Source organism: Etheostoma spectabile, chromosome 2 (genome assembly GCF_008692095.1).
Source record: "Etheostoma spectabile isolate EspeVRDwgs_2016 chromosome 2, UIUC_Espe_1.0, whole genome shotgun sequence".
In the NCBI taxonomy this organism is placed as follows: domain Eukaryota; kingdom Metazoa; phylum Chordata; class Actinopteri; order Perciformes; family Percidae; genus Etheostoma; species Etheostoma spectabile.
Window position 1 is genome coordinate 1,656,830 of NC_045734.1, and position 25,274 is coordinate 1,682,103.

At 42.3% G+C, this 25,274-nt stretch overlaps 1 protein-coding gene across 1 annotated transcript in view; it reads right to left on the reverse strand.

Moving 5' to 3' along the window:
* Positions 1-24,830, reverse strand: part of LOC116694632 (VPS10 domain-containing receptor SorCS3-like) — a 314,801-nt gene extending 289,971 nt beyond the window's left edge. The window contains 1 exon segment of the mRNA XM_032524420.1: positions 23,932-24,830. Coding sequence (XP_032380311.1) covers positions 23,932-24,567 — 636 coding nt within the window. The 5' untranslated portion in view covers positions 24,568-24,830.
* Between the last annotated feature and the right edge of the window lie 444 nt (positions 24,831-25,274).

The following is a 25,274-nucleotide window of genomic DNA, read 5'->3' on the forward strand; positions in this document are numbered from 1 at the left end:
TTGTTTCTCTCGAGTGGCCAAGATGAGTGCACACCGCATGCTTGTTATTCACACAGGGACACGCTGCAGCACACAAAAAATGCAAAAGATTGAAAATAAAAATTTTACAATGTGAAATACTTTTGGTGGCATGATACTTCTGCCATATATGATCTGCTAAGCAAATCCTCAATCATAATAGCAATGTGCCAAGGTACAACTGTGCCTGGCTTTTAGAAGGAATGGGAGATGATTGGTTGATTGCTTGAACATTGATTGATGTTACGCCCAGAACACACCTCTGACTAATGAAGACAAAGTTGATTTGGACACGCCCTCAACTCAAATAGGTCCCTAACTGCCCCATCCCTCAAAAAAAAACTCTTAAAACACCACAAGATCACCACAGCCTACAACCTCTCTTAGCCACAGTCATTTCTGTAACGCGTCCTTGGGTTTCATGAAAGGTGCTATATAAATAAAAGTGATTATAATTATTATTATGATTATTGTGTGTCTCATTAAACTTTTAGAACATTGTGAACGGAACCTTGCTTCGTGTCGCTTCCAAGACTTTCCTCACTCTCGCACGTAGGATTGGGACACAAAACAATCGTGATTCGGATAGGTTGGCTTAGTGACACTAAGAACTATTGAAATATGGAAATATTTACTATCTGAGCACTATAATCCATGACTGGCTTGCGTATGTCGATGCAATGAGTGCAACATAAATGAATATAACATTAGTGAGCCTAATCCCTCTCTGTTTCTGTGAGAAAACCTGGAGGCAAAATTACAGAATCATTGGTGTTGGAAGTACTCAAATCTCTCACCTATGTACAAATAGATGATACCTACATAAAAATTACTTTATTTCAAGTAAAAGTCATGCATTGGAATTCACTATAAAAGCTCAGGAGTATAATATGCTTTAAGCAGCAATGATTGATTTCTTTTTTCAGAGCGCCCCACACTGTGCTACTTTTGCTCTAACATGCTTTATATATTTAATATTTCCCAGTGGTCCCGGCACCGTCAACACCTGTCCAAGCTCTGTCTGCTGCTAACTGGCCTGAAAAGGTAACATCTTAACACCGGTCGTTCACACCAAAGCCAATGCAGCGATGGCACCACATTTTTACATTTGCAGAGTACTCTTTGTTGTTGCTCCGCGTCTCAGCTCTATCCTACTGCAACACAAGTTTCCTACTACAGTGGCAGCCCCGGAGGGAGTACAGAAAAATGTGGAGTGGGCTCTCTTAGTAATTTCGGTCCCAGCCCCCACCATGCGCATCAGAGCCTGAGGAGCATATTTGGTCCGAACTGTGCATCCACCCACACTGCATGTCACTCTCTATAACAGAAACTGTGAGCTTGTTTTCTACGCCGAGCGCCCGTACACATGCACACACACCTACGCAAAGTCTTGCAGCAAAACTATGTTGGACACACATATTACAGCGAAATGGAAAACCTTCACATAAAAAAGATGAAGTCGATTATGGAACCAATATACTGTGGATAAGACTCACAAGATATTCCTACATCCATTGCCTCTTGCAGAGTGCTTCCAGTCATGCTCCTGCTGTAATTATCTGTAATCTCATCTCGATATTGCATCTAAGGTTTGAGTTGAGGGGGGATTTGGGCATGTGGGCACGTCTTTGTTGTTATGAAACTTTCCACTCGGCTAAATTCCCCCATCCATGATGGCTCGTCCAGAGCAAAAAAATGATACCCCCGGGACTCTGTTATTCAGATTTGTTAAAAAAGGACCCTTGGGCCCTACCTTGCTCCCCGCTCAAGGAATATGCCCCTTTTATTTTTTTAACCCTTTTTAAATGCATGATGGGGACTAAACCCCACGGCTGTTTTTTTTTCTGTGGCATTTTTTAAAAAAACCCGCGGGTGTGAAAATTCTTTAAATGCAACCAAAAAACTGCCACCCCAAAAAAATGTGGATGGAACTGCTTTTGACAAAGTGCAAAAAGTGTACTTTTTTTGGCACCCCTTTTTGGGTCTTTGGGGGATGTTTGCCCTAATCAGGATGGAGTCTTTCCCATCCGGGGAAAGTGAAATTGCAATAAATGTACTAAATTTGGAAAATTGCTTATTACAAGGGGAATAACGGGAAAAATTTTTTTAGTTTTTTACATTTTTCATGCAAATAGGTTGCATGTTGACAAATTACAAAATTTTTTATGCCAAACGTTCTCATTCCCAACCGTCAAACCCCGACAGTGGGCGTGGCTGTCTGTGTTTGATACAGGGCTTTCACCAAAGCTGGGTCAACTCCCCCTTTAGAAAACCTTTTTTTAATTTTTTTTTGGGATTTTACGCCTTTATTGACAAACAGCGAAATCTTAAAAAGGGGAAAGAGGGGGTAGACATAGAGCAAAGGGTCGCAGTCGAGTAACTGCGGTTGCGTCGGGGAGTACACCTCTATATATTTTTTAAATTATCTTTAACAAAGGTTTTGAATTGTTTTTAGCTGCTCTTAATGTTTTATGAAAGCTATTTGGAGTGCCTTGTTGCTGAAACGGGCTACCCCAAAAACTGGCCCCTTTCCTTTTAAAGGGGCCCCCCAAACCAGAGCGTAAAAAGTGGGCCCAAAGGGGCCGACCAAGCGTAGCACTTGACCGTGGGGGGGGAAGTGTGGTTTTACCCTTTTTAACCCCCTCTCTTTGTGTCACAGATTGGTTTGACCCATCACCTGTCGCCCCCCCCCTCTATTTTTGCCTTCAAACTGGGGGTAAAATGTGCCTTTTAAAATGTTTGACAACTCCCTTTCGAAGTTGGGGGTGACCGTGGGCTTGGTGGCTGCGGCTGAAAGTAAAATACAGGAATTTTTTGGAAGTTTTCCCGTTTCTTTTGAATTCTTCCCCCAGGAAATTAACCAGGGGACAAGTTGAAAATTGCCTGATCATTTTTTGGTCTACAAATGATCCTTTTTTACACAAAATCCAGCACTATTGCACGTTGACATCACAGGAACTAATCCGTATTAATCGGCACACTGTAACCTTCCCCACAGCAACATATCTACAATCTCCATCACAAACTCATTGCTGCAATAAAACAACAGAATCATTATTGTATGTGTTGGAATGTCAACTGCAACCTCCACCGCATCATCCCGTCTTCTCCTTTCCTGTCACTCATGTGACAGAAAGCAAATCACGAAGATCTTAAAATAAAACAGCCCAGAGACAGTCAAGTGGTACAGTCCACATCTGGGGCCCTGGACTGGCCAAGGACGCCATCCCAGCAGAACTAGTTCTCCTGTTTGACTGCTGTCCACACTCACCCACTGCCTAATTAAAAAAAAAAAAAACATTTTGTCTACTTATCAATTTATCATTTTCTCCCCGCTTTCTTCTCCTCAGGAACATGATGATCTTCAGCAAATGTTATGACAATTGCATTTATAGATTTTAAAGGTGCTGTCCTTTACATGCTAAAAGAAGTGGTCATGGATTGCTTACACATGGCTCTCACAGGCCCCGACTCTTTAAATACTCTCTGCATCTGACGCTAGATCTACACTACTACGTTCAAAAAAAAAAAAAAAAAAGCAAAAAATCTTTTGCTACGTTTACTAGGGATGGGTACCGAACCCTGGAATTAAAGGGGCCATGTCATTTCTCCGACGCTACATTGTTACGACCTCTCAAAAACCCGGAAAGTTCTCTTTGGTCCTACAGCCCACTAGTCCGACGTCACTTTGTTTAAAAAGAAAAACAACCTCTCCTCCAACATCCCAATGTTCTGACCACATAGGCTTTTGTGGATCACTTCAGGTAACCTAACCCCATTTATACAGGTCCTATCGCCTGACCAAACGGCTATCCTAACCATAACCCTTCAAGGTCACAGGCTTAACCCCAACCCAGTAGCGGAGTGGCAATCGGGACGGGATTTAAATTTTTGAGAAAGAATTAGAAACAAGAGATTACATTATAGACAGAGTGTGACTTTCTCTGCTCAGGACGCAAATACTCCATATATCTTTACATGAATAATAGTTTACTGCTGTGTTAATGTTGTAGATGTAATCTAATGTTGTAATGTAATGTAGAGCACAGTCCCTTTAAGCTATGCTATTTCCTATGGGAAGCATGAATGCAGATAACTGCTATGTAAATGGTTGGATTAAAAAATATGTGTTCCTCCAAACAAGCTATGAGCAGTCTATTATCAGACAGGCACAGAAAAAAGTGTCTGATCCAACTCGCTTTCCCTACCCAGAGTTCCATCTCCTACCCTCTGAAAATTCAGGGTCCCCCAGAGCCGGCTGAACTGCTATAAACATCCATTGCTGCCTATGTCTATAAAGATTCACTCCAGCTAAAGTGTTAGCCATGGGGGTTGTGCATTATGTCCGAAGGTGTGTATGTGTAGGTGCAAACTCTTCCAATAAGCTATTTGTTGTCAAAATGTTTTACTATGCAGTGTGCTTGACTTTTTCTCCTGTGGAACTCTAGAACAAATTTCCCTATGGGGACATTACAGTATATCTTATCTTATCTAATGTGCACAGAAAGGTTCATGGCAATCTGCCAGTTAGATTTCTTGTATAAATGTTGGGCTGATACTACAGGAAAGGTCCACGTGTCAAGAAATCCTTACAAATCATCCTCTATCATGAACAACCAGAGAATGTTTCCTACCCCGGCTTATTCTACTCTAGTCTATACCAAAGAAATCTGTAGAGAGGCCCAGGACCAAAGGCTTGGACGGAAAGACAGACAGACAGACAGACTAACCAACATAGTAGTGACCAGCAGGGCAATAACAAACGATGTTAGCTGAAAATATATGAAATGATACAACGGAATTAGATGCCACCCTGTGACTTGGCTTTACCTAAATGCCATGGGCGAAAATTTCATCTAACAGTTGGCAATAAATGAGAAACATTGACTGTGAGCTTGATACATGGCACTCCACGCAGTTTCTGCACATGACCCCCCCCCCCCCCCCACACGCTTTTTCCGCATATGCTACATTTGATCTGCAAGTGACGGCTAAAACTAAAGCTTCTTAAATGCGGTGATAGGCTGCAGAAGTGAACAATCCTTACTAGCCGGATTATCTCTCTTGTAGCAGCGTTCTCTCCAAATGCTTTTCTATCTGGTAAAGCATGTAGCTCTAAATTCAATTAGGGCCGCATAAACATTTCCATGTGTGGCAAGTGAGCTGTGAAAGGGCAGCAGACAGGGCTCCGGCTGCAGCCGGGAGAGACGAGCTGGGCTGTTCCTCAGATTTCGAGCAGAGGAGGGAGCAGACTCCAGAGGCTGAAGGAGACGCGCTGTAATATTTAGCATGCGCCGAGCTTGCTGCTTTGTGAGAGTCCGAGAGAGAGCGTCTCTTTATCACTCAGTGTGTCTGTTGCTGTCATGTTTCCATCCATCTATCTGACTCTGTGTCCCTCCCCACTGCCTTCTCTCATCACACACAAACAGACAACTAAACAGACACCATCTATTCATTTCAATCACATGCACAGAATCTTTTTGATTTGACATTGGACTTTGCAGTATTTTTTTCAGTTGCACCCAACGAGCTCCACTCTACATATAACATGTAGCATATTCATTATTTAGCATCCATGTGCATTGAAGCTCTACAGGGCACAGTGTGGCTACAGCTCATAAGTAAGGCTAATGAATAATCAGTGGTCTCTCCCTCTCGCTCTATTTCCCCCCCTCTGTCCTGCTGTCCCAGGGCTCATATTGCACTTCATTATTCTTTAGGCTACCCACTCCCTCTAGTGATGGACAAAGGCACTGCCTAAGGACCAGCCGGCAGGCAGTCAGGCAAGCAGCCGGAAAATGTGGGACCACAGGAATGACAGGAAGAGTCAGCATCCTTCGCTACAGGCTGGATGGCGTGCCAGGCTGCCGGTGGGAAACACAGCGGCAGACCGAGAGGAACAGTTGTTTGACGAGAACACACAAAACAGTCACTTTCGCATAAATACGGCCAACTGAGTGGAAGTGTTATGCTCTGTTTTAGGAAATGTGGTGGGCTGAAGTGCTAACAGGCACGCAAAAAAAAAAAAAAAAAAGCCTACAGGAAGAGGCAGAGGACAAACACACAGACACACACACACACAGACGCACACAAACACACTTGATTAAACTGCTCTCCGCTGTGAAAAAGCACGTTCATTTGTATTTAAGTGGCGCAACGTGATAATTACCTGGACTGGGTTTCTTCACAGATGCATGCTTACTCTGTGGGTTACCCAACAAGGCCTAGTTTACCTCAGCCCCCCACTCCCATCATCCATCGCTCTGGGCTGGATGATGAAGCGATGCCTTCACTAGTGGCCCTACCTCAGCGAATGTTAATAATAATCATACACAGCCTCCACTTTCCTATCTGCATTCCCAGCACTTATCAGTGGCATATCGTCTTTGAATGATAAACTCTACGAGCGAGGAAACAACCAGGCCAGTTGCTTTAATAACTCATCAGTTATCATATAGATTAATAGCATTGTCGCTGTCGGGTGAAAACCTTGTATATCCAAAACTGTTGTTCTGTACAGACAGACAATAAAGGGTGACCGATGGCATTTATTTATGGAAAAAAAATGTAAACGCAAAATATGGAGCTACAATACAAGATTTCTGCCTTCTGTTTGTTGAACAGATAAGGTTAGCCCACTAATAGTCTCTCTTTGCCAGACTTTACTCCAAAGTGCACTGGAGGAGGGTCCGTTTGGTCCACACAGCATTCCATGATGGGAGAAAAACATGCTCTGGTTTATTGGCATTTCTTTTATTTCTTTACCAATCACAATAGTCAGCGCCGGAGAAAAGAAGCAGTACCTTTTGCAAAATAATCTCAGGAAGGAACTTGGGTAACACTACACTTGACGTTTTCTACATAAGAGTGACATGACACTGTCATGACACAGTCATGGTGCAGGAACCCTAACACTAACAATAACCATAACTTGTCATGACAAAACCGAATGACACTTACTGAAAAAGTGTTATGTTTTAAAACATTATAAACAAGTCATAAACCATGATGACACGTTCATGACAGTGTCATGTCACTGTTATGTAGATGTAGAAAACTTCAAGTGTAACCGGAACGTTTTTTTGGTGGAACATGTGTACGTTCAAAAGTAGTTTTAGTCGTCAACAGAAACCTCAGATTGGACAGATAGCCTAGCTAGCTGTCTGGATTCACCCTGCAGAGATCTGAGGACCAGGTAACCATAGTCCTCAGATTGGACAGATAGTCTAGCTAGCTGTCTGGATTTACCCTGCAGAGATCTGAGGAGCAGGTAGCCATAGTCCTTAGAAATCAACCGGAGGTTAGAACACCAACATAAAAGCCAGCTAAATGAGTGAAATCCAACGGATTTTCTGGTTGCTACAAAGCAATCCATATATATATTGAAAATAATAGCTCACTCCAGAGCTACAAGCGCACAACAAATAGCAGCATAAGTTAAAATTCAACACACTACAAAAAATAGAATGTGTAAAATAAAGTTGCTAAAGAGCACTATGCATGCAACAAATCATTGATTCAATTTGAGTGGTCTCATTTTTCTTCCATTATGTCTTCATGCTGACTTGTTTAAAATCAGAGAGGGACTGGAATGAGATCCATCCCCTTTAACAAAATTGATACCACCAGAGTCTGGGTAGACCACACTGTGAAAATGGGGGCATTATTCATAATTCATCAAATTTTATATAACTGACTTACTTTTAGAAGATTACACAATGACATATTCATTGTTAAAGGGAGCACTGTGGTCAACCCAGACTAAACAGGCATTGTTGTATTAAAGGTCCAGACATGATGAACTGAGGTAAATGTGTCATGTTTGGTCTGGGACATGGTATGTAGTCTGTTGATCACCGCTGTGTGAATGTGTGTGTGTGTGTGTGTGTGTGTGTGTGTGTGTGTGTGTGTGTGTGAGTGTGTTCAGTGGCGGGAAGGTGTTTCCATTACAAAGATGATCTCACCGTTGTTGACATTTTACAGGTTCTGTTTATTTTTTCTGTCGTGATTGTGCTCATCTCCCGGATGGAAAGGTCAAGCCTAAGCTAACGCTCCTGCTATCATATTGTGACAGCTCTGGGATAATGTGTGATAATTAAAAAGGCGTTGGCATATGGCTACTATCGCTAACATGCTTTGTGAGTCAATGGGAGCCATTTGTGCCTCGTGGGGTGAAAAAAAAAAAGGGAAAAAGGGAATGCCATTGTGGATGGGCGTGTACCGGGAAGCTAAAGGTAACTAGTTTTAGTGTTAGGTTAGCTGAGCAAGCGGCAAAATGCTAATGCAGCAATATTCTTGCACATTGGGCGTGAGACTCATGAAAAAACAAATGTAAAACTGCAATGTGATTGCGGACATCAAAATTACCCCCACCGTGGCGCATTAGCACAGGATCATCCATGTCTGTAATCTGCTTGAATTTGATGTCAAGGCTCTAAACGTTCATTTATAATTGCCAACGCAGCCAATACCACCCCCGAATCCGATTCACACCGGACTAATATTAGCACACAACCTCTGTGTTTGGAGAAATGTGGTTTGCGGTGGAATTTTTACGGTAGATTTACACAGAGTTTAGATCACAGATAAGGTTATAAATTAAGTCAAAATAAGGCCCTAAGGCCTGTCAAATCTGACTCCAATTTATTAAGTCATCGGGCTAAAGTTTGTAAGAACACAAGGTCTAATCTGAAGGACTAAGTTTACTGAAAGTCCAACTTCTAAGTTCACAAAATGACAAAGTTTCAAAGTATCTTGTCAAATATGAACTCCGTCTGAACATTTCCCTCATGTTTTCTATCTTCTCTCTCAGTCCCGTCCCCGGGCAGATCTTCCAGCCCTCACGTGCACACTCTCCACATGCTCAAAAGCTCATACATGCACGTGGCAAGGCCCCCTTGTCACACCTGTGGGTGAGAAAAGAACACCCTGTGGGAGTTATACACAGAGATGTTTCAGAGCTATAGTGCTGGACTTTTTGATATTATTAATGAATGTCCGTTATATTATAGCCATTGCAATCTATACAGTATATATATATATATATATATATATATATATATATATATATATATATATATATATATATATATATATATATATATATTAAGTGCTTGACCGTGCTTGTTTGACTTATGACACGTAGAACTATTGAAACATGGAAATATTTAAGACCTTTACATTTGAAATGTATTGTATTGTAAATATGTTGTTAATATTTTATAGTAATTGCACCGTGGGTTGGAGATAAAAATACTTTTGTTTCCTCTGTATGTCTGGCACATATTTTGAGAGAATTGACAATAAACTTGACTTAACACTTGACTTAATAATGCCTGGTGATGTGCCGGAGAAAGTCAACGCCACATTAGCACGCAGGGTTCTGTAGTTATTTTACAACTGTCTGGTGCTCGTTGCACATTATATAACAATGCCAATCTGCCGTGCGTGATTCTGGCTCGGCAGTACGCATCATCAGTCAAATCACAATCGTCTTTGGCGGTGTTAAGCCCCGGACGGAGCCACTGCAATTGGTTAGATAGTCTAGCTAGCTGTCTGGATTTACCCTGTAGAGATCTGAGGACCAGGTAACCATAGTCTTAAAGAAAAGAAAAAGGAAGGAAACGGAAACCGGACGGAATTGCCGGCAGCAACGGAACAATACAGAAAGTCAAACCTCGTGCATATATGACTAGATGTTGGCTAATTCACCATGACAGCCCTACAGCTGTTACCTGGCGCAGCGGCTAGATTCTTGCGGGATCACTTATAACACAAACATCCATCTTGTCAGCCTTCAAAGTAAAGCGTCTGTTTTTAAACTACCAGCTACCAATCAGGTTGTTGAAAACAACAATGGCGGACATGATAGACCGATGGTTCATCGGGTATTTTTTTTAAATTGCCCGCCATTGTTTTTCAGTTTTCAATGACGGCAAAGCATCTGGCTGGTCAGGTTAATACAGCTAACCTTCATTATAGTCATTGGATTCGATTCGATTTGATGTGAAAAATATCGATAAATGCAAGTTCAAACTCTCCTTCAACCACAAGAAAATACAGCACCCAAAAATGTCTCACTCTGGCTGAACTGGTTGCTTCATTTTCACTGTGGCCTAAAGGCATATGACACACCAGGAATGATACTGAGCTCCATTGATCGTAAAAAGGCCCATTATCAGTCTCTCTATGACAGGACTGGGGCAGCACTGTGGCTACCGTCACAGAGAATTATCGAGATTTAGAAGGTCTGTGTCTGTGATTATGCATTCAACATATGTCCCTGTGATAGATACTCTTAAGTCTAAATAATTCCTGTTTTCTGCTTTTCAACACAAAAAGGAGGTTTTATTTCATATAAAAAGAAGTGTAAAAGTGGCAATACATTGGTGTTAGTGGGGCACATAGTGTTTGGGATAACTAAATGTACTTCTGATCAACGAATGACACAGCAGTGAAAGTGAATATTCAAGAGGCTTCATTACAACCACTACAAAAAAGTGTAACATAAAACAAAAGAACAAGCTCTTGTTGATGCTGCCTTTTATGTGCTGCTCTCAGCACGACGAGCCACGCTGCGGAAAATCACTGGGGTGTCGACGCAGCCAAAAAGAGGCACACAAGCTGGAGCACGTAAAAAGTGTCAGACTCAAGGTATTTATTTAGTTACACGCCTGTTACCACTCATTACTCAACATTACTGCTTGTATTGGGTACAACCTCGACTCAAGACGCCGGGACGAAAATGCGAGAACAAACAGAGAAGGTGGGAAAACGAGCGATGACGGTTAAAGTGGGGCCACTTGGGGGGGGACTTTATTACAGCAGCAGGAAAAAGGCAGATGAGTTAGCGGTGCGAGGTTACATTAGGTTATATGGACTTTATTAATTCCCAAATTGGGACATTTCAGTGCTGCAGCAGCAAAATGTAAGACAAACCGCACACATACAGAATATTGGGGGGGGGGGGGATCACCAGACGCCTCCCGATATGATATCATCACAATACTCATACCACAATATGATACACATATTGCAATTTCATACCTTAATTCCAACTTCTAATTTTTCCCAATTTCAAATGATGTCCACAAAAGGAAATTTTGTCAACATCTGTTTTAACTAAAAAGATACATTTCTCTCACTTCAAATTTATTGCTGCAAAACACATATATATTAAAAGATCCATACTTGGCGCCTGTGTATCATTACAGTATTGCCACTAAAATTATTGATTTTTTTACCCTCCCCTTCAGAATATACAAAGAATAATAGGATATGATACAAGAACAACTTTTCAGAAATAAAGATAAAAAGGATTTACAATGGTGAGTAAAGATGTCCAACCTACTGAAATAGTATTTATAAAGATGTAAGTAAAACTTATAATAAGTAAGTTGCACTTACTGTGACGTAAAGTACAGGCGACCTGGGAGCTTCATTTTACATCATGGGTATGCTGTTTGTGATTATATATCTATATGCTGCTGTTTTTGCTACAGTGTTGTTTTCTGACTTTTATTTAGTTGCTACTAACAGATAACCCACTGGGGGAACGAATAAGGGAGCAAACTTTTTGAACTGGAGCTCTGGCGACGACTCTTAAATCATCACTCCTCATTAGGTTTTTTTATCTTCGTGGCAGCTCACATCCATTAGCAGCAACACAAAGAGAACACATACAGTATGGTTTTATGCTTCCAGACATGCTGTGTGCACAAGTGCAAACTTGTCCCACCCATGCACACATCTTAGCCCTTGATCAACACAAGTGTCAAGCAACTGCTGTCTAACTGCTGTCCATGCTCTGACACTTTCTGGCTAATGGAATATTAATGATTGTGTAATGTTTTCAGTACATGTAAGTGTGTCAAGCTCAAGGATAACTTCTTACCTTTTTTAACGGGGTATCATTTTTACGATTTACTTTAGATTTTTCTTTAAATTTGACGGAAAAAGGAAGGTAATACCTCTAAATTAGCCGTGCGCTACCCTTGGTCGTACTCAGACTCCCTTATCTCCCCGCTGTAACAACTCACTCGTCTGTGCTGTCAACACATCCATACTTCTGTTCTTCACAATGAAATGGCATGCTTCAAAACCTCCAAATTATGCAGTACAAGCTCCTCAAAGTGGATATTATATATATATATATAAAACTTTTAAATGTTTCTGAAACTGTAATGTTCCATCTGATGATCATAAGTGACAGTGACAGCAAATGAAACCAACAGTGAAAAGAACACTGTTTTTTAAAAATATATTTTTTATTAACGCCTCTGCTTGGATTGGATATACTTCCTGTTAAGTCACAGAATGATTTTTGGCGGGTAGACAGCGCTACGGTAACACATTCTGACGGGTCACAGATTTCGGTGTAACACCAAAAAAGCCTCAGTAATCTACAGTGGGCCTACAGCACCGTGAAGAAAAGACCTTTATCTTCAAGCTTTACTTTTAAGCTTTATCCACCTGAGCATCGGCCAAGAGTTCTTACTGTCACTGTTCATCAAAGTCACTTTCATATCCTAATTAGACATGTAAATGTCCATGAACATACACTACCGGTCGAAGCTTTGGGGTCACTTTGCTTTCCATTATAGTCAGAATACCAGCCGAGATTTCTTTTTAACCAGGGTATCAGTTTTCAGATTACATTATGTGCTTACAAGATTGCTAAAGGTTTCTACAATGTTTTCTCAGTTAGTTTTTTAAAATGATATTGGATTACTGAACCAAATGAGCCTTTGGATCATTGGCTTGATGGTTGCTGATAATGGGCAATGTAGATATTGCATTAAAGATCAGCCCCCCCCACTCAGATCAGCTGGTATTCTGTCTATAATGGAGTGGTATGGACATTTGTAAGTGACCCCCAACTTTTGCCCGATAGTGTGCATGAATATTCATATGTAGATTCTTAGATGTGAATAAATTACTTCTATTTGCACTTCGGGAGCGATCAGCCAGGAAAAGCATGGTAAAAAGACCGGGAACAGCGCCAGACCAGAGGTGTCTGGATGTGGCCAATAGCCACAAACAGTGTCTGAACATTAGGTTAGTTTCCAGAATCCAGAAATGGGTTAGGGTTAGGGGCCATACCTTAAATACCATTGGGAAGATAGTTTGCCTACAGACAGAAAAATAGAAACCGCTGGGATGAAACCCACTGCAACAGTCATGTAATAACTTAAAGGCCACAAGCTGCCAGTGTTAGTGTCACCTCTTTTCACCGAGTAACTAAAAGGATTGTTAGCGATCCCTTTACCTCGGCCTATCTTACTCTGTACAGGATTATGTGAGAGCACTGTACGTTCTGTTCCAGTGGAAACTCCACCCTCACAGAAAACACCTATAATAGAGCATGGGGATTAATAATTCATTGATATCCATGACCACTCACCCTCTCCTTCGTAAGGCTTATATTAGCACTGTACCTGTCAAGCAATTCATACTACTGTACACGGCATCATTCAAATTTTAAAAGCAGCTCGGCATGGAGGATGAGTAAATAAGAGACAAGTTCTGAGTTTTGATGGGAATGCAATGTTGTTTCCATTCAAAGGAAGGAAGCACAAAGCTTGAAGGGGGGGGGGGGCATACAGCTGGCTGAGGGATGATTTATTTAAAGGGCACTGTACAAGCCGAGTTCCACGCCACATACTACGGACGGTCAGATGTTCAGTCACGCACGGCGGCCGTCGGACTGCTCTGTGCAGCTCGAGAAGGGTATTACCAGGAAATAGAAAGGCCCGCCGCCATCAATGAAGGATGCTCACACAGTCTGTTTGGTAATGGGGTGATGTTTAAGCAGGTTATTACCATTAAAATCCAAATAGAAATAAAGCAGCAGACCTGATTGTGAAGTTAATGCAGCGTGGCCCCATTTTACAGCCACTTTCAATCTCTCATAGATAAACCACTAGATCACTTTAATTAGACAATGTGTTAATTGACTGCAGGTCCTGGGGTGTTATGTGTCAACATTAGTCTCCATCAGTGACAACCTCCCACAGGCACAACACCATTCAGTCCGGCCGAGAGTGAGAAGCGATACTGAGAATGATCGAGGGTGTGTGTCTGTGTGTGTGTGTGTGTGTGTGTGTGTGTGCGCATGTGCAAGAGTGCAACTTTGAGTCTGCCTGTTTGCATGAGAACAAGTACGTCTCTGAGTGACGGACATTTTGTGCATCTGTGACCAGCGGTGGAAGTAGTCGTTAGGGTTTGTATCATTATTCTCATTTCATTGAAAAATATTCAAATAAAAAAATAAAAAAATGTGAATGAGGATAGTGTGATTTTTTGCGAAGAACTGTACCAAACAAAGAATTTTTCTTTAGTCATGTAGGATTTGTAGGCCGAGACGTTTCTGCAGCACCACAATACTTCACTCAGAGTGGTCTGACACATAGTTTGCTTTTGACAAATACTGCGCCCCGCCTGCTATTTGAATATTGCACTAGTCCATAGGGCTGCACGATATGAGGCACATACGCGATAACTATATTAATCACGATACCTAAACAGAGATTAACGTGTACTCAGTTCTGCACTTCTGCTGCTTTCGGTATTCTTCTGCAATACAACAAAGTGCTTGTTGAATTTAAGGCAAATAAAAGAAAGTCATTTCCAGTTCTTTTATGGACAAAATATGTTGGGCCAGTGCAGCCCTACTAGTCCATATTGCAAATTCGCTAAAATTGCGATTGAATGATAACAAATATGTTTCTGTATTATGTACAGCAATGATGCAAGTAAATCAGTAACTTTGCATTTCCATTCAACCGTGGAAGAAGTATTCAGATCCTTTACTAAAGTACTAACACTACACTGTAAAAATACTCTTTTGCAAGTAAAAGTCCTGCATTGAAAATGTAACTTAATCAAAAGTATCATGAGAAGTGTCATGAGAGAAATGTACTTAAAGTATTAAAAGAAAAAGTACTTAATGCAGAAAAAAACTCCCATTTGGGAGATGATCCAAACAGCTGTGTGTTTAATGGTCTGATCCTTTCAGCTGGACTAGAGGTCTGTACGTATATTGTTGGGTAGTTTCATTTAATGTGTTTTGCGTGCAAACTTCGTAATTTTTAAAGAAACTAAAGCTGTCAGATGAATGTAGCGGAGTAAAGAGACCAATATTTCTCTCTGAAATATAGAGTAGAAGTAGAAAGTGGTATGAAAAGAAAAGTCTAAATATAGCACAAGTACCTTGACATTTGTACTTAAGTACAATACTTGAGTAAAAGTTACATTCCACTGCTGTCTGTAAGTGAAGACTTACCAATGCACGGCAAATGTGTCTGCTGAAGGAGGGCAGAGAGGAAGAGAGAAGAAAAGCAAATAGAAGGCAGAGAGAGAGAAACACAGCGTGCGGTCCGCCGCTTCGCTGTGGTCTGACATTATTACGTGCTCATCGCTTGGCCGCTCTCCCCGGCTTGTCCGTGTTTGGGAAATGGCAAGGGACATCAGCATTACAGGGCATCGCACTCGGCTACGAAAAAAATAACGTGGATAAGGTCAAGATGCACTGTGCCTTAAGGGACTCGGAAGTCTCAAACTACAAATCCTGATGTTCTGTAAAAATCAATCCATAGGTGTTCCAACTAAATCACGCCCTGGTAGGTGGGCACCCACATTCTCTGGGTAGCCCTGATGAGAGAGAAAAAATGGCATTTAATAGAATAGAAATGAAACTAAATGAAATCTGACACTGGGGTGTACCAATGTAATTAACACGCGTATCCTTCCACACACATCTCTGGGCCTCACACTCCCAGATGATGTCAGCACCCTTGTACTGGCGAACAGGATCAGCGGCCAAGCGTGTGATTATACTCAACTCTGTGAAGTTGTAGCGAGGTGGCTCAGCGCCTCAGCCGACAATCATATGGCAAGGCAATCATACAGGACACATAATGAGGCCATTAGGTTAGGCGAAGGCAGCCTTCAAGCCCCTCGTCCGACCGGCTGGGTTCCTACCGAGCACGTGCTCCCAGCTTTCAGCGGCTCGATGTGATCCAAGATCGGCCGTTGTGCTGCCGCAGCCGATGCAATGCATCCTGATTGGATGGCTTCCTGAATGGCTTCCTTAATGTGGCAGTGCTTCCGCGCCGAGCGCTAAGGAGGCTTTTAATATTCTGTGACACTTTTAAGTGCATCCGCTGACCTTTAACAGGCCTTATAAAATGCAATCTGAAATTGTGCTGACCTAGTTCACTTCAGGTAGAAGGAAAGAGACAGACTTTTTTGTAGTGCAGTCATAAGAGTTTGATCTTTTTGACAGCAGCATGTGTTAGAATGATATTCTGTGCTTTATTTATTCTTTATTTTTCTGGTTACATTTCAAATGATGGGGTTAGCTGTACTGCTTCCAACACACAAAACCTTTGTAATCAAGCGCTGCTTTTTTCATTCTGCAAGGTTGACATCTGCACAACATGTTGTGAACTTCTTAACCATCATGTGACTCATCCAACACAGAATGTGAAAGCTTAGGCATACAGTGTTAGCATTAGGTGACATATCATGCTTTTAAAAAACCCACTGCATGAAATAAGGAGGTCAGGAGTGAGCCTCAACCCAACCCCGACTGTCAGTCAGCACACATTCTCTATTCATGTTTTGTGGCACATGGCTTCTTGCCACAACATTATACTTCCAATGCAAAAAACAACAAATAACGGGCAACAAATTTTTAGACACTAATTAGAGGACTGAGAAGAGATCAAGGGGTAAGGGAGAAAAGGCGCGCTAGAAGGGTTCCATTATTTTCGATATTCTCTGTTTTTTTTGTACCCAATTTCTTCCTCCAAAGCAGAGGGCCACCAGGGTAGCTGGAGGAGGGAAGGACAGAAATAACTTTATAATGTATAACCATCAGTAATTTAGGCTGAGGGGTGAGATGGGTTGATGGAAAGTGAGTGGGAACAAGACCTGCCCCTACACCCTTAAATCATATCCCCGGGCTGCAGAGACCACGGTTTGGAAATGCAACACAAGGCTCTGTCCTTGGCTCTCTGGGCTCTTTCTACAATATGGATGGTGCACGACCATGACATGCAAATAGCAGCCAGGCAGGTTGATAAAGTATTCCATCATTTTTTTTTTTTTTTTTGCAGGACATCATGTTCTTTCAAAGCAGGAATCAATTATCAACTCCTGTTTTGATACACATTCTGCAACAATTGTTAGTATTCAGGGTTTTTACCTGACTCAGAATAAGTCTGCATACAGTGGAGGAAATGACTGTGGTACCTAGTTATTTCTGACAATTTGGTACAACAAAAATGTATCTTATGCTTGAGTCTATAAGACCTCAGTTAACAAAACTCGTTAAGACAAATAATGATCATATTTAAAGTGACTATATGTAACTTTTAAGTGTTTCTTCTTTTCAAATGATGATCATAAATGACCTGTAACAGCAAACAAGTCTGACAGTACAAATAACACCATTATAATAGTAATAGTATAAAACTAATAGAATTTTAATGTTGTTTTAGAAGTTATCTGCTGTGATATTTTACCATATGCTAGCAGTGGATTTTCGTTATTTTTTCTATTTGTGGTCCCCTAATACTGTATCTGAAGTCTCTTTTATATAGACCTTAGTGGTCCCCTAATACTGTCTCTGAAGTCTCTTTTATACAGACCTTAGTGGTCCCCTAATACTGTATCTGAAGTCTCTTTTATATAGACCTTAGTGGTCCCCTAATACTGTATCTGAAGTCTCTTTTATATAGACCTTAGTGGTCCACTAATACTGTATCTGAAGTCTCTTTTATATAGACCTTAGTGGTCCCCTAATACTGTATCTGAAGTCTCTTTTATATAGACCTTAGTGGTCCCCTAATACTGTATCTGAAGTCTCTTTTATATAGACCTTAGTGGTCCCCTTATACTGTATCTGAAGTTTCTTTAAATGTGCCATTTCTGAGTCTGTAGCTTTTGAGGAGGACGGGGGGGGGTGTGTGTGGCTTTGACCAACTGCCACTTTGCTCGTTTGAAAGCCATGATGTCTCTCTCCCATGGGTGGGCCAAATTCTCTGGGGGGCAAAGCAGAGAAAGGGGAGGTAACCTTGTCTCTTATGACCTCATAAGGGGGCAAGATTCCAGATCGGCCCATCTGAGCTTTCATTTTCTCAAAGGCAGAGCAGGATACCCAGGGCTCGGTTTACACCTATCACCATTTCTAACCACTGCGGGGCCACAGGTAGGCTGGTGATTTCATATTAATGTTAAAAAACCTCATGTGGTGACATTTTCCTGCCACGGAACCTTTAAGTTAATCACCAGGAGAGTCGGGTACAGCCTGAATCTAGAGATAAAACTGAGATTAGCTTTAATAATCAAGATTTTGTCCCACTTCATCAATGGTTGTTCGGTAAGTTGCTCAACACATTTAGAAAGGATTGAATTGCTGTTTTTTTTTGTCTCAATTGTTATCATTTTGGTGCTGGTGATTTTTCTTTGGGGCTGGCTGAAACCTCTTTGGGGAGCATCAAAAAGGAATCTATGCAGGAGAAACCCTGGTATTGCATTTGTCTGGTCTTCAGCTAATCGTCGGCAACATGTGTGTTTTTTTGTGCTGCGTGACAATTTTACTTTGAAATGCTGCTATTGAAAGTCTGCATGTGTTCCTCCGTGCCTCAAAAGGGAGTTTAGGAATTTCAAACACACACAGCTCTATTGATGACTTGCCAGGTATGACTGACCGGTCTCATGACTATAAAATACCACTCAAGTGGAGCACAATCTTAATTTCCTCTTCCCCACATCCTGCCTCCAACGGATGAAGGACTTCAAAGAGAGCGCCATGTGCTACGTTACATGAAAAAAAAACATCAATGAGTGAAAGTGTGGCGCAGACCAGCTGAAAAGATCAGACCCTGGTCTGAACTGTCGACAAAATATGCCAATATTTATGGTCACTGTTTTCCTATAGAAACATCAATTATAGACGCTGCTGGGGGGGAAATCTCAAGGTTCCCTTATAAGTGATGAATGTTTCAAGATCACACTGAAAGAGGCACTGCTAGTGCTATCCATTTTGTATTCAAGCTGTCAGTCACAATGCCATTATGCTCATGATGGCAGAGGGTGGGGGGGATTACAACAGCCTCAAAGAGAATTCAGGAAAGAACTTGTCACTTTGCTGTAGGGATGCTTCATTGGAATTATGCCCATGAATATAATAAATGACAGTCTTAACATTCTCAGTTAGTATCTATGGTTAAGTCTTCAACATAACCTGCGTAAGCCTGAGGCAGAGACATGAAGACGCATACAAAGAGAGCCAGGGCAGCAGGGGAAGAGACAGCTAGTTAAACAGGTACAGGGAGACAGTGAGAGTGGTTTAGCCTTGTGTACACGCCTTAGAGGACACCCACCCCCTTCCCCCTCCCACCCCAGGGAATTCACAGCAACGTCAAGTCCTCCCAGAGCAAGGCACAGTACAAGACATGGCCGACCAATCTGCCGGGAGTAAAACTGAGAGAAAGTCTCTAGACCAAAGAGGTTGTGACTGTATGTTTGATTTCGGGGCAGTCAACCAAACAGCGAAATCAGTCAGCCATCTTGGATTCATTTACGTTTTTATTCTTGGCATTCAATCCAGCAGAATTAAACGGTTGGACAGTTAGGAGCTTGGTTTATTGGCTTAAGGTCAGTGGAATGTCTGCCAGTCACTAAAGACTAGTTGTTGTTTTTTTGTTGTTGTTTTTTTTGTAAACTGAACCAATACTTTGAAAAAAACAGAAGAGCACAAAACGACAGTAACGACATTAAAGAACAGCTTGTTTATTGCTAAGGTCATTTGGTCACATTTATATAAGTTATCCATCCATCCATCCATCTTCGTCTGCTTATCCGGGGTCGGATAGTCGGATATAACATCAACGTCAACCAGGGTTTTCTGTATCATGACGGTGGATCACTTGTTACCGGGTTAATCGTCATGGTAACTTACGCGGAACACTCAATATGGCCGGTCGCAGGTTATGTTGGAGATTAGAGATCAACCAGTGTAAAAGTACAGCATGCTGACCAATCAATACTCTGTTGATATCGGCATCACCATTCTTAGAAGATCAGAGAGAGAGAAAGAGAGAGAGAGAGAGAAAGAGAGAGAGAGAGAGAGATAGAGAGAGGTGCACTTATAAAAGTTAAAACATGTGTGTATGTTTGGCGAGTAGTGTTCTACAATGAATAAAGTACTGATTATTTAAATGGAGTCTGGTGATTTTGCCCAAAAGTTAATGAATATAAAAACATATTCAAATGTTGGCTGAGTGAGTTTAGCCTACAGGATTTCGTATATGTCGGCTTCTTGAGCCGTGTGTTGCCAATGAGCACATTGGTTTGAATTATGTTTTTATATTTTTTATTTGCTCTCAGATCACCACTGCCAGGGTAGCAACTGAAAATAATAGGGTAAATCAATGACAGTTTATGGAGAGCACAAGTGTAATTATGGCCAGACCTTGTGCCTGACTGATGGAGAAGTGATATTGATAAGCGTTGTTTACATCATCGGCTATTTTTGACAGTTTTTCTTCCTGTTTTATGAAGTAGCGACTGTACAGTGTTTTGCCTCTAAAACCCGGTCTGTCTTCATATTTATGTAGAATTATAGTTTGATGTCCTTATGTAAAATATGCGGCTCTGGTAGATGTTTTCGAATGGTGAACGTGTGCGTCTCTGGATTGGGAAACCTTGGGTTGACTGAACTAGTTGGTAACCACCGTTGTGCTATAGGTTACGCAGGACCGTGGTTGTTAGGGTTAATGAAGCTGGGCAACTAAAAGAAATCCAGGGCATGTTGGTCTTGAATTGTAGTACAGGCCACTGCTCCAGCAGGGGACCCCAAACTTCCCTTTCCCGAGCCACATTAACCAGCTCCGACTGGGGAATCCAAAGGTGTTCCCAGGCCAGGGTGGAGACAAAATCCCTCCACCTTAGCCTGGGTCTTCCTCGAGGCCTCCTCCCATCTGGATGTGCCTGAGGGGCATCCATACCAGATGCTCAAACCACCTTATTTCCCCAGTCAATTGCCGTTAAACAACAACAAGAACCACCAGTATTAGGGGACCATTAAGGTCTATATAAAAGAGACTTCAGATACAGTATTAGGGGACCATTAAGGTCTATATAAAAGAGACTTCAGATACAGTATTAGGGGACCATTAAGGTCTATATAAAAGAGACCTCAGATACAGTATTAGGGGACCACTAAGGTCTATTTAAAAGAGACTTCAGTACAGTATTAAGGGACCACTAAGGTCTATATAAAAGAGACTTCAGATACAGTATTAGAGGACCACTAAGGTCTATATAAAAGAGACTTCAGATACACTATTAGGGGACCACTAAGGTCTATATAAAAGAGACTTCAGATACAGTATTAGGGGACCAGTAAGGTCTATATAAAAGAGACTTCAGTTACAGTATTAGAGGACCAGTAAGGTCTTTTTAAAAGAGACTTCAGAAACATTATTAGGAGACCACTAAGGTCTATATAAAAGAGACTTCAGATACAGTATTAAGGGACCACTAAGGTCTATATAAAAGAGACTTCAGATACAGTATTAGGGGACCACTAAGGTCTATATAAAAGCATCCAAAGAGCACCATGTGATGAAAGAGAGGTTTATTTGGATGTTACAAAAATAAATTGGGTTTTGAATGACAAGGCATTTTTCGATACTATGGAGGCAATTCGGTCAGTGCCTTATTGAATTCGGTACCCAGCCCTACTCTCTCTATTAAAGTCAGATTAAAATTAGCGTAGCGTATAATGGGCTGTGAATAGTTAAGGTGGCATCCAACCAGCTGGTCACTCCGTTGGCCAGCCCCCCCCCCCCCCCCCTTACTCTAATTTAACTACTGCTGCAGTTCAGTTAGAGGACTTCAAGCTCAATCTCCCCGTCCCACCACTCCATTTATCACCAGAACAAGCACCAACGGCCAATGAAGATTAACTAGCAGATCTCCTCTTGAGGATGCTCTCAAGGCCAAGCGTGATTTCCCATCTCCTTGTTTTTTTACCCCGAAAGAAGAAAAGACTTAAATAAAGGCCTCAGTCTGCAGGATAATTAATAAAGATTTAAGGCTGAGGGGCAGCGACACAACATAACCTCCCTCGCCCTCTCCATCCATCCAGCACACACTCATCCAGTCACACACACACACACACACACTGTGAAGGAGTATGCGCGCACACAAACATGTTGCCCCTCACAGAGCCTCAGTCTTCACTGCGGGATAAAAAACAAGTTCATGCACCATGTCATAATCAGCTCAGACAAGGCTGAATATGTGGGATTCTTTTTTTTTTTTCAGATGGAATAAAGCGAACGGAACAGCCACAACAACAAATTAAGCTTGTGAAAGCACAAAGAAGAGCCCATCGGCTCACTAAGAGCTTACATAGCTGTGTAAATGACTGATTCATTTTGTCTCATTATTCTCTTCCTATGAGGGCCCCCTTGTGTAAGATGGGGCAGGCGTTTTTATCCATTGCGGATGTGGTGAGTGTGTGGTGAGTGAGAGTGTGATGAGTTGCTGCTCTAAGGATGTACACGTCATGGCAGCAGGTTGCCTCTGTCTTTGACCTGAACAGGTCTGTTGGGACATACAAAGGTGTGCATGTCAGGTCCGCATATATATGTATATATATAATATATATATATATAATGTGGATATAATGACCAAGTGGGTAAGGGCAAATAATAGAACAGTTACAACAGTCTAGTAAGATAAGAAATTGACATCACTTTACTGTAATGCAGCCTTTAAAACCAGGAAAAGACAACACTTATGCCATATTACAATATCCAAAATCTCTGACAATTTCTACTCTCACATCACGATATTGATATAATATTGATATATTGCCCAGCTCTAGTTCCCAAATTGTGTTACCTGATAAATGAAGTGGTTAGAATGAGAAAATAAATCCCTTTATGTCTATTTGTGATGCCCATGTGCCTACAATCCAGTGCAGCATTTAGTCCCTGAGCTATGTCATTATAGGCCCCATTATATTAAGGAGGCACACATCTTCTGTTTAGGATGAATTCAGATGGAAGACAGACTTCACTTCCAAATATTGAACCCCCATTGTCTGCTGTAATGCATTCAGGGCTGACACCTTTGCATTCCCAATTTAACGACTGTATCACACTTCCCCAACTATATTTTTTTTGATTGACAAAGGTCCAAAAGAGTTAGTGAAACTGAATGAATATCTTTTTTTAGGTATTCAGTGAACCCCAAGACCCAGGGGTAGCATAAGATGTCACATACAGGAGAAATGCATACAGTAATCTGAAGAATTGAAGGCCTTTTTGGAGATTGGGCAATAATTTATGACTCTGTCCTTTCCCAATTAATTAGTTTGGATGAAAAAGCTCCCAACGTTAGGGAGGAATGAATCATGCATTAGCATATCTAAAATTCAGTGCAAATAAATCATAAATAGTTCCTACTGAGGCTATACATCACGACGATCTGAATAACATACTGAAACTGCACCACTCGGACTCAGACCACGCAGAGAGAGAGAGAGAGAGAGAGAGAGAGAGAGATAAAACAGCACAAGGAAGACCAAAACAGGGGGGTTTCGTGCGTAATTTTCTGGGAGAGTCAAAAGGTCGCGACCGAGTACATCTCACAGTCGCTGCACAAAGTCTGGCATTTAGGGAACAGTGTGCGCCGGTGCGTATCTGTAGCTTCCACAGTGCACCTGTTAACAGTTGAAGCACAACTCCTCGGCACGACAGTGCTCAGAGTCTCCGCTCTGTGCGTCACGGAGTTAGTTCACCCAGCGGCTCGTGATGTGGAATGAGTATAGTCGGGAAAGCAACAGAATATGCAAGGGAGGGGGGGTAGACAAAACCCTGGTTTACTTACGCTGCTGTTTTGCCCCGACCAGTAAACCACCGCGTGGTTATGCGCAGAGTCCCCCGTCAGAGAGAAAGTGCTGCTGCTGATCTTGGGCTCATCTTGCCGGTTATCCGCTCTCCCCCCTTCATCCCTGTTCCATCTGAACTCGGACCTGCTCTGCTTGACTCCGTCAAACAATGAGCCCCGACCCCCCTCCGGAGCGCGCGCATCCACGCCAGCGCGGCCGCTCCGCCCGTGCTTGTCTTCGCTGAACTCTGCAAACTCAGGACCGCTTCTCTTCGCTCTCCGTAGCGCAGCCTCCTCAGCCTTCTCGGGCTCCACTGCCTCGTCGCTGCCGCCGTGGCTCTCTTCCCTGGACCCTGGTGCATCTTCCTCTGCACTAACTCCATCCAAACTAACATCTTGAGGGAACTGGGGGACATCCTCGACAGAAAAGCCTGTCTCATTGTCGTCCTCCACTCCCGTGTTTTTCTCCCCGAGTTCCCTGAACTCTACTCGGATGTTTTTTAGGGTATCCGGCTCCTGGGTCGGGTCAGTGCGCATCGCCAGCTGTAATTCCTCCAGGTGAAGTTGAACTGGCGAGGTGCAAGATGCGCAAGTTATCCCCGCCGTGGCATGTTGTAGGGTATGAGCGGCGATCATCACCCAGATACCCAGAGATAAGTGCAAGCAGGGCAAAGACAGCCAAGTATCCACGCGCTGGCAGAGATTGGGTTGGGGGGTATGGGAGCGTGGAGACCTTATCCGACCCTAATCCTTCTCTAGGTGATATGGAATAATGACGCCCGATTGTCCGCCTGGTTCGGGAGAGGGGGGGGGGGAGGAGAGTGAGAAAGTGTCCTCAGCGAAACTGTTCACGGTCAAGGATACTGGTCGGGAAGCCACACACAGGAGGAGGAGCTGGTAGCAGCGTGCGGTGTGGCCGGAGAGAGAGAAGAGGTACGAGAGAGAGAGAGGACGAGGGGAAGAGGAGGGAGGAGCTGGAGGGAGGCGAGGAGGCGGAAGAGGAGAGAGAGAGAGAGAGAGAGAGAGAGAGAGAGAGAGAGAGAGAGAAGAGAGAGAGAGGGGTGTTTTGTTTTTGTTTCTTACATTGACCCTTAACGTTTTATATTAAATTACTGTTGTTTATTTATTGGCTCTAATCATAGTACACACACGCACGCACACACTCTCTCTCTCACACACAAGCACGCACGCACGCAAGCACACATACTTTTTTTCTCTGATCTTCGCTTTTTCAAATGTATGCATTGTAGTTTACTCAATGAATTGTGCATATGTATGTCTTATCTTAATTATCTACCATCTAATCTTATTACAATTGTATTATATTTGCCTTGTTGCTTTGG